General features: G+C 47.3%; 1 protein-coding gene across 1 annotated transcript; it reads left to right on the forward strand.

The window, feature by feature from the left end:
* The first annotated feature begins 1084 nt into the window (after positions 1-1084).
* On the forward strand, positions 1085-8936 carry dync1li1 (dynein, cytoplasmic 1, light intermediate chain 1). The gene is made up of 13 exons (XM_048993489.1): positions 1085-1221; positions 1416-1489; positions 1643-1759; positions 2142-2372; positions 3485-3645; positions 4486-4579; positions 4927-5062; positions 5365-5476; positions 5728-5787; positions 6648-6692; positions 7206-7296; positions 7547-7678; positions 8034-8936. The coding sequence occupies exons 1-13, from the start codon at positions 1118-1120 to the stop codon at positions 8150-8152; spliced, it is 1476 nt and encodes a 491-aa protein (XP_048849446.1). The 5' UTR covers positions 1085-1117; the 3' UTR covers positions 8153-8936.
* The last annotated feature ends 1003 nt before the right edge of the window (positions 8937-9939 follow it).

The following is a 9939-nucleotide window of genomic DNA, read 5'->3' on the forward strand; positions in this document are numbered from 1 at the left end:
GTTATTGCAGCGGCGGTCCTCCCTCACCTGCTCGGGCGTTAATGGTGCGCAGTGTGTAAGTCACTGTTAGACGGTGTTACAGAGAAGCGGGCTGCCGTCGTTTCTGAGTCCTATTCTCTCAAATGATACCTGTCACTACCCCACCATCGCAGTATTAACTTTAGTTGAAACTGCAGGATATTTCAAGGTTCCTTAATAATTCAAATGGGCCATATTATAGTAAAAACGTATGCAATTTTATTCCAGTTACGTGTAACCATGTAATAAAACGGCGACGACACTTGAGCCGCATTAGTCTTCTTCCAGAACTTGAAACAGTTACGTACATCTGCCTGCCTGTTTCTGTGCATGTTTAATCGCACTGCCAAAAGGAAGGCATAGTTTAAATGCTTGCAGCGTAATCAGCTACTTACTTTGCTATAAACCGACACTGATCCTATGTTTCGTGACAGCTAAGGCAGTGAGCGCGTCAGAAATAATCGCTTTCATTAGTGTTCTATCCATGATATTAAGGAAAACATTAATTGCTCCAAATACTCAAGGGATATTCGACGTCATTAAATGCACCTCTAATGCAGCGGACTCCCCACTGATTAAAATTTTATTTGCATCACCACTGCAGATTTTGCTATGAGCAGAGTCTCTGCATTACGAAAGGCACCAATGGTCGATATCGGATCATTGTGCTCATACTGATCTCACTTAGCGAAGCTTTGCAGAGCCCTGCATCACCAATAGCGCGGTGACAAAAAAAACGACGAAATACTGCTTATTGTCAGTGTTATGCGTAGCTTTGTGCCACTTCTCTGCATGTTGCACTGTCACATAGCAGACCGTCCTATTTCATGAGCCCTGTCCATGGTGCTGACACTACTTTTTAAATAGCCTAGTAAGAGATGCAGCTTAACCAAGATGTATTATGCACTGTTACAATTGGGAGGCGACTTCCATCTCATCGTATCCGGTCTGTCCATCATTGCACAAAGTTTCCACTTTTGTACTTTTTTTTGCCGTTATCCTGTTATTCGCTGGTAGAGACGCCGGCTGCTCCGCCTCTCCGCGCAGCGACTGCAGGTTAACATCCGGGCCCCCGGATGGGCGTCGCAAGCCTTCGAAGATGGCCGCGTCGGGCAGGGCTGCCTCGGCATCCACCGGCTCAAGCCTGGAGCGCGGCGCCCCTGGGGCGCAGAACGGCGCCGACGACGATGGCCACAATTTATGGTATTTATTTAGGGGATCGGGGGATGTCGTCGGGATGCATTAAAATGCGTCCGAACCCGTGTCATTTCCCAGTCATTGCACGCATAGTGGCATTTAATAGCTGGTCCGGTTTGTGGATGAGGCGGTGTTGTCAACGCTTTGCCTCAATACCTTTCAAATTATTTTATTCATTATTTTATTTTATTTATGCGCAGGTCTTCGATTCTCAGCGAGGTGTCTATGCATTCCCGCTCCAAGCTGCCGTCCGGGAAGAACGTCCTCGTCTTGGGTGCGTCTGCATGAGGACGCGGCCGAGCGCTCATGCCTCCCCGCATTCATAATAATAAATGGTTATATCGGCGCAGTTGCGGCTTAATTGCTTTTTGCGTTTATTTATTTAAAACACACATTATCTCCGTCCTCCCGTTTTTTTGGATTGCAGGCGAGGTTGGGGCGGGTAAAACTACATTGGTCGCCAAACTCCAAGGAGTAGAGGAGTATCTGAAAGGGAGGGGACTGGAATACCTTTATTTCAGTGTTCACGACGACGACATTGATGGTACGTATATGTACGCGTTGCAGCCTGGGATTGCAAAGTCATGGCTACAGTGACCGGGTGACATTAGGCAGTGGCACTGGCAGTGGGTCAAAGTGAACTGTGACCCAGAAGCTTTCACAAGTCGTTAGTCACCACGCCTGATTCCCAGTCCGCATTTGCACTAGTGAACAACCATTCTCATTTATCTCATTTACTGTGCTTTTTTAAAATTACTGTGTTGCTTTATCTAGATATAAATATGTATATGTTTGACTTCTATATTTCAGTCGAAAGGCCTTATTTGCTATTTGGGCAATTTGCTAACGATTAATTCCCTCGTTGTTTACATAGGCATTCCTTTGCTTTGAATAATAAAAAAATGCGTTTCTGGCTCCCCCTGCAGACGATACCAGGTGTAACGCATGGGTGTTGGACGGCGACCTGTACCACAAGGGCCTCCAGAAGTTTGCAGTATCCCAGGACAACCTGACGGACACCATCGTTCTGCTGGTGGTGGACATGTCCCGGCCGTGGGGCGCCCTGGACTCGCTGCAGAAGTGGGCTGGCGTGGTGCGCGAGCACATCGACAGGCTGAGGGTGCCCCCGGAGGACATGAGGGACATGGAACAGAAAAGTACGTCAAGGGCCACCTGCTGTCCACTCACCTGGTCCGTTAGGCTGGCGAAGCACGGGAGTCTGCTTCACATAGCTGGGATGGTCCAATGCAACAGAATAGGACTGAGGAACAAGGTTCTCTCCTCTCTGAAGTCGACGTCTTCCTGGATAACAGCGGGAAAACTGTAGTTAACATCTACAAAGGAAAGAAAATTGACTTATACTGAGTTTTGTGACTCATGACACTTACGTCAGCCATTTTTTATTGTCAGAGAGGAAAATTTACTCCTCTGCAATGTTGTTATTATTATGATTATTATTATTATTATTATTATTGTTGTTCTGCTTCATATAATCGATAACTGCTTGTCCAGTACAAATTCGAGGAAGCAGAGGGCACAAGGCAAGGCTACACTATGAACAGCATAACTATAATAATTAAATTATACACCGATGAGCCAAAACATTAAGACCATCAGCACGTGGAGTGAACAGTGATCTCGTAAGAATGGTGCATGTCGAGGTGTGAGACAGTAAGCTGACATTCCATACTTGTAGTGGACATGCTGAATGCAGAAGAAATGGCCAGAGATAAAGATCTGGGTGACTTTGGCAAAGGGCCAAATCATAGTGTTCTGGCGACTGGGTCAGAGCATCTGGCAGGCGGGGGGGGTGGGGGGGGGGGGGGGGGCGGGGTCAGCCGTGGTGGGAGGGGCCTCAGGAGGGACACACCGTGAACGGCCGACGATACAGCATGTGAACGAAGGCTATCGTGTGTGGCAGATTGTTTTTTGACGATGGTGACTGGGGTATTTTACCACGACACACAGGGCATCGAGCTCTGCAGCGTATGAGGCTACGGGGCTGCAGGCCTGTCAGAGCGCCAACGTGACCCTGACCCCTGTCAAAAGCACCAAATACTTCAGGTCTTCATTCCTGCCTCGTTTCTTTGCCATCCACCATTTCGACTACGATTGCCAAATGTTAGCTTACCATCCGATATATCCCAGACCTTGGCTCACACTCTTTTCATGAGATAGATCTCCGCGTTTTGGCCCATCGGTGTATTATTCTAATAGTTTATTTTAACGGTTAATACTGACCCCCCCCTCCCCCTCCCCGTGCACACAGTGGTGCGGCACTTTCAGGAGTACACTGAGCCAGGGAGCGGTTCCCCTCAGAGGAAGACGCTCCTGCTGCCAGACGCCGACGAGGAGAGTGTAGTTTTGCCCCTGGGTGAGAGAACACTGACGCACAACCTTGGTGTTCCGGTGGTGGTGGTGTGTGCGAAGGTGAGGAGGCCGAATCACACCCACACAACATGCATTCTTACGTACTTACACACACTCACAAGGGCTTACTTGTACTCACACACACCTATACGTACTCACACACACTTACACGTACTCACACACACTTACACGTACTCACACCCATGCACACACAACTTGCACAGATGTACCCAAGCACTCATAAGGATTGACATGATATGTCAGTCACATATACTCATACACTCACATATACCATCATGCACTTGCACATACTCACACTCAGTCACTTGTACTCGCATATACACACATGCAGTCACACGTACTCATACTCACTCACTTATATTCACACGCTCTGACATGTACTCACGTGCACATAAGTCATGTGCGCTCAGTTATACTCGTATGCGCACACACATTCACATGTGCATACTCACACTTTCATGCTCACTCGCATATACTCACACACACTCATACACATGCACATATATACTGACATGTGCTCACACACACTCACACTGAGCCCCAAGCCTGCTGCACACTCAGATTTTTCTGCCCATCTGCTGACACCTTTTAAACACACCTGGGCCACACAGTGTGTGTAACTTCCAGGGGACTGTGGTGCCATTGTGTCATACTGGAGGCTATACTCAGAGGTGGACATTTCAGATCCAGAAAGTAAAAAATCCAGACCAGGATTTTGTTTCAACCAACCACTTTAGCCTTATATGACTGTGACTCTTTATGCGCAGCTGGTTGGTTGAAACAAAATCCCGGTCTGGATTATTTTTACTTTCTGGACCTGAAATGTCCACCTCTGGCTGTACTAGATTTCCTGTCTGAATGTGTTTCCCGTCTTCACAGTGTGACGCCGTCAGCACGCTGGAGAAGGACCACGACTACAGGGACGAGCACTTTGACTTCATCCAGTCGAACGTCCGCAGATTCTGCTTGCAATGTGTCCTTTCTCGGGGCTCAGGGTGGCCGCATTGTGCATCATAGTCGTTGGGCTTTACTGACACTCTAGTGAAATGCAGCATTCGCGCCTTCGGGGCGTCTGAACATGTGGACGCACACGCCCAGCACTAAATCATACGCCTCGGGACGACTAAGCGAACAAAGAGGAAAATGTAGCTTGAGCATTCTTTTGCTTGAGATATGCTAAGATCGTATATCAGTTCAGTACCTGTGTACCAGTTGATCGCTTATGTTGTTACTTGTTGGGAGGGGGCTCAAAGACGCACAGTCAACAATAGCCCCCCCATATCAGCCCAGACAGTACTCTCCTTGACAAGCGGCTCCCAGACGGCGCCGCCTTGGTGTACACTTCAGTGAAGGACAACAAGAACCTGGACGTGCTGTATAAGTACCTCGTCCACAGACTCTATGGGTTTCCCTTTAGTGTTCCAGCTCATGTCGTGGAAAAGGATGCAGTCTTTGTGTGAGTTCTGTGTCACTTCCTGTTTTACAGAACTGCCCTGTTCACATCCTGTTTGCCATGTTTCCGGATTTTTCTGCGAATATCTGAATTAGTTAATCACCTCTTGATTTAAAAATGTTTTCCACCTAAAATTACCATATATGCTGTAGTTTGTTTTGTACTTGGGAACCATCATATTGCAGTATTCAGTACTACAGTGGTAATGAATCACTGTAAAATAGCAGATTGCAGGTGGGATGTGTCACACATCCCTGCTTGTGCGTGTGTTTGCCAGGTTGATAGCCAGTTCCCTTCTCTCTCAGCCCAGCAGGATGGGACAACGAAAAAAAAATTGCAATCCTGCACGAAAACTTCCAGACGATAAAAGCAGAAGACAGCTTCGAGGACGTGATTGTGAAGCCGCCCGTGAGAAAGGTTAGAGCACTAATGGTCCAACACGGAGTGTCTTCCCGACCCAGAGGCATCCTGGTCTGCATCCCAGGAACCTGGACCCTGCTGTTAAACCATTGAATAGGCCTCTTAACCTGAATCATGTCAGTATATGATCTAACTGAATAAATGGGTAAACATTATATGCTGCTTTTGCATCATCTAAGCAATCAAATGTATGTGAAAAATTACAGGGTACTAACCAGCTGAAGAAATCTGTTTTCTTTGTTTTATAGTTCGTGCATGAGAAGGAGATTTTAGCGGAAGATGACCAGGTGTTTCTGATGAAGCTGCAGGTATTGAAAATAATTATTTTATTTAGCAGAAGCTTTTTGTCCTGTCTGACGTAGAAGCGAGGCAGATAGTACATTACTTACAGCTTAACTGCCATCAGGGACAAGAGCTGCTAGGCTGAGTAGCTGACGAGTGACAGATAGCAGGCAGTAAGTGTCTCCGAGGAGGACTGAGGAGCAGCTGAGCCTAAAGACTGATTTATACATTCATCCTTGCTGTTTAAATCAGTAACAGACGAATCTGTGAGAAATTGATTTATTTTGAACTCCTTTTTTTGTCTCACAATAAATATCACAATATTTATCGCAAAAAAATCATACGCCGATATCTGAAATTTTCTGACATAGTGCCGCTCTTGTATTGTGGCAAAAACAGCAGTGTAGCGAAGAGCTAAAAACAACTTATCTCAATATCTCTCTCCCCCCCCCCAGCTGGAAAGAAACAAAAGCAAAACATTTGCGTAGGAGGAATTATGATGCTATCAAGCGACCTGCGTCACCACAACGTGCAGTTACGTTTTCTGGGGAGGTGCATGTTATTCTACAGAGATGCATAAATCAGCCTTAAGTGGGAAATCCCAGAGCAAAGCATGCAGGTCTGCCATGCGACACCCTTTTGGCGAATCTGTCGGTGCAGGCAGTGGGCAGCTGGCGAGGGTCATTGGCAGGTGTATTCTTGGTTTTGCCAGTATAACGACCGCTTTGTATCAAAGACAGCTTCTTAGAAATTCCTTGCGGTGGGCCAGCTGTTGTAGGAGGGAACGGCGACGGTTTGCGCTGCTCTTCCCCGAGCTCTGCCACGTCGGCCTGCTAGCTTTAGCTCCTCCCAGCCTCACTTCCTGTCCATTCTGTCCGTCTTGCAGGCTCTGATTGCGAAGCAGCCCACGGTGGCGGCTGGACGGCCTGCGGTCAGTATTGCGATCTACCTGCATGCCCATTGCAGAATCCAGCCTGACTGCCGCCAGATTGGGAACTGAGCTACCCAATGGCAAGGGGGCACGGGGAGGTCATATTGCTGTGATTAACCAATGGAAGTGCAGCTCTGTGCACCATGGGAAAGCGATCAGTTGAGAATAACACCACCCGCAACGATGACAGTAATCGTAAGGGGTAGTGTGCTGGCTCACAGTTCCTGGGTTGGGGGTTCGAGTCCTGCCCCCCCAGCTATGTATGTTCTGTTTTTTTTCCTGCAGCCCACTGTGTGTATGTGTGTGTGTGTGTCTGTGTCTGTGCGCCTGCCTAGTGATGATCTGGCATGCCATCCAGTGCGCCCCCCACCTGTTCACCCTGACCTGCCTGCTGAATATTCCAGCCACCCCCCATGCCCTACTCAGCTCTCATAAAAGCAGCCAAAATAAGGAAATGGGACCTTTTTAGGGAAAGGCTGTGTTAAATTTCTCGTACGCGCCCTCCCTGGACAGGAAGCATCTGGCAGAGCCCCCAGCGGGTCCCCTCGGACGACCAACCGCTCCGCAGCGTCGAACGTGGCCAACGCGATGCCCATGCAGCCAGGTATGGAGTGGGTGGGGATGTCGCTGTGACAGGGAGGGGGTGTGCCAGACACATTTTGGGGCTTTTATCCAATTATGGCACAAGATGTGTGACCACGAGGCTGGAAAATGTGGACAGTCATTGCAGTTGTACCTTTGAAAGAGGTTAATCACGGTCACATCAGTTGTAACTTAGAGTAAGGTATATCACAATGCAGTATTGGAAATCCGTGTCTGGTCCTGTGTCTTTCCCTGCTCTGGTGGGTTTGCAGGTGGCCAGACAAGCGAAGGGGTCCTGGCCAACTTTTTCAACAGCCTGCTGACTAAAAAAGCTGGGGCCCCTGGACCGGGGGGCAGTCCTGCGGGTGGAGGGGGCGGCACGCCCACACAAGTCCGCAAGTCAGGTACAGAATCTGAAAACTGTCATGCTACAAGCTGATTGGTAATTCTGGGGTTAGGGTTAGGGTTACTACTCCCACACTGTCTCACTCTCAACAGATGGCCGTGGTATATAGCTGCTGCACCAATAGATGGCAGTCATGAGCTCTCCATGTGACTTCAGTGCTCTGGAACTTGTCCCTGTGTGATTAGAAGTGTTTCAGTGGAGGTGGTCGATGTGATCCAGGATTTTTCAACCCTAGTGCACCAGAACAGGTCCAAACCATGCAGATTAGACTCCACCACTGGTCCTGATAGTCCTCAGCGTATCTCTTCCACACACTGACCGATCGGTGCAAACCTCGGCCTTCTGTCCCGCAGGGTCTAAGCTGGGCTTGACGGATGTGCAGGCTGAACTGGACCGAATCGCCAGCAAGTCAGATGCGGAGGCGCTGTCACCCACCGCTGCAGCGCCCCCTGCTGAAAACGAGGAGTCCTGAGGTTGGGGTGGGGCAGCCAAGCAGTGCATCCCCCCCCCCCCCCCCCCCCCATGAAAATACTTCCCCCTTCATTTCCTTCTTCGTCTTCTCCCTCTTCTATTAGACACACCGTCGGCGACTCTGCCGTGCAAACTAACGTCGGCAGCAGATCCTGCATGCTGGATGTTTCTCTTGATGTTGTGTCTGGAGATGAAATCTAGAAAGACAGGGGACACTGGCAGTGAGAGTTAGGGAGCAGTATCTCTTCAGATTAACGGTTAAAACGTTTGTAGATACAAAACAAGTCTTGCGACAGGCCCTGGCTCTAAATGGCACCGTATATTCCAGGAATGGAGGGCACTGAATTCTTAGTGGTCACACTTAGCTTGAGACAGCTGCACTGAAAATGCATGTCCCAATTACCAAAGGCGAGATATAAAAAGAAAGGTGACATAAATAGTGTGTTTATAAAGGGGTTTTTTTTAAACTTCGCCTTGGCCAGTGAGTGATAACGGAGATATTAGAATATGGAAGAAAGTGTGCAATAAAGCTACGTTAAACGGCAGGATCGCCTCGACAAATAAGTGTTGTTTTTTTTTGTGTCCAGTTTGTCGTGAGGAGTCTCGATTATCTGAACATACGATGCAACGAAACGGATAGAAAGAGCTTTGCTTCGTTGGAAAAATGTACATATATGTTATATTTCACTCTAACGTGATTGGTCCATTTTTTTTCCAGATATTGTAGTGATATTTCACCTGGTTGGTATCCATAAGAAAAACAAAATAAAATTGTATTTATTCTGTATTTAAAGACCTAGTTTCTTATTTCCCCCTTCATCGGGATGCAGAAGTTTACTGTCGTGATGCAATTAGGTACCGTGTTGGTTGGGGGTCCGCATTTACTAAGTATATCGCATTATAAATTTGATTAAAAGACCCGAACGAACGAATGGAGTAAGTTGTCGAATGACGTTTAACTTGCGGATGAATGCCGTGAGGGAATTGGAGGCGATGCAGACAGAAAATGATCAGTCCAAGTGATATGGTAACGGCAGGGTTGCCAGCTTTGGTCAGATGACTGGAGTGAGAGTTTCAGTTCGAGACAAATCTGCACACGCATTTCGCTATATGTAACAGTTTTATTACTTTGCAAATAGTCTGTAGGATTTGCAAACTAAGCCAGAGCTTTTGATGTACAACCCCAAATCAGAAAAAGTTGGGACAGGGTGGAAAATGTGAATAAAAAAATAAAGCAGTAATTCACAAATGTCCCTTAAATTTTATTGCATTGCAGACAGTATGAACACAAGATAATTCATGTATTTTTTGGTCAACATCATTTGATTTGTAAATAAACATCCATTCTTGCCATTCAGGCTTGCAACACATTCCAAAAAAAGTTGGGACGGGGGCAATTCAGGGGTAGTAATGAGGCATAATAACTAAATAATGATGTGATTTGAAACTGGTGATGTTAACAGGTGATTGCAATCATGATTCGGTACAATAGCAGCATCGAGGAAGGGCCTACTTCTTCAGGAGCAAAGATGGGCAGAGGATCGCCAGTTTGCCAAAGTTGCAAGTTATAGCTCAAACATAAATATTGTGTTCTAGCTATTAAAAGTTTCGGAGATATTATGTAAGTATAACTTCATGTGTATTTAGTATGTGGGAGGGTCCTCTTTTTGCTGAGGGGAGGGTTCTCTACGATCCAGGGGAGGGCCCGAGCATAGGTGCGGTGGCTATAGCTCCGCCTAGTTATGACGGAATTATATAGTTTTGCCGTGAAATTTCTTACGTAAGCGC

This window comes from Brienomyrus brachyistius, chromosome 23 (assembly GCF_023856365.1).
Source record: "Brienomyrus brachyistius isolate T26 chromosome 23, BBRACH_0.4, whole genome shotgun sequence".
NCBI lineage: Eukaryota > Metazoa > Chordata > Actinopteri > Osteoglossiformes > Mormyridae > Brienomyrus > Brienomyrus brachyistius.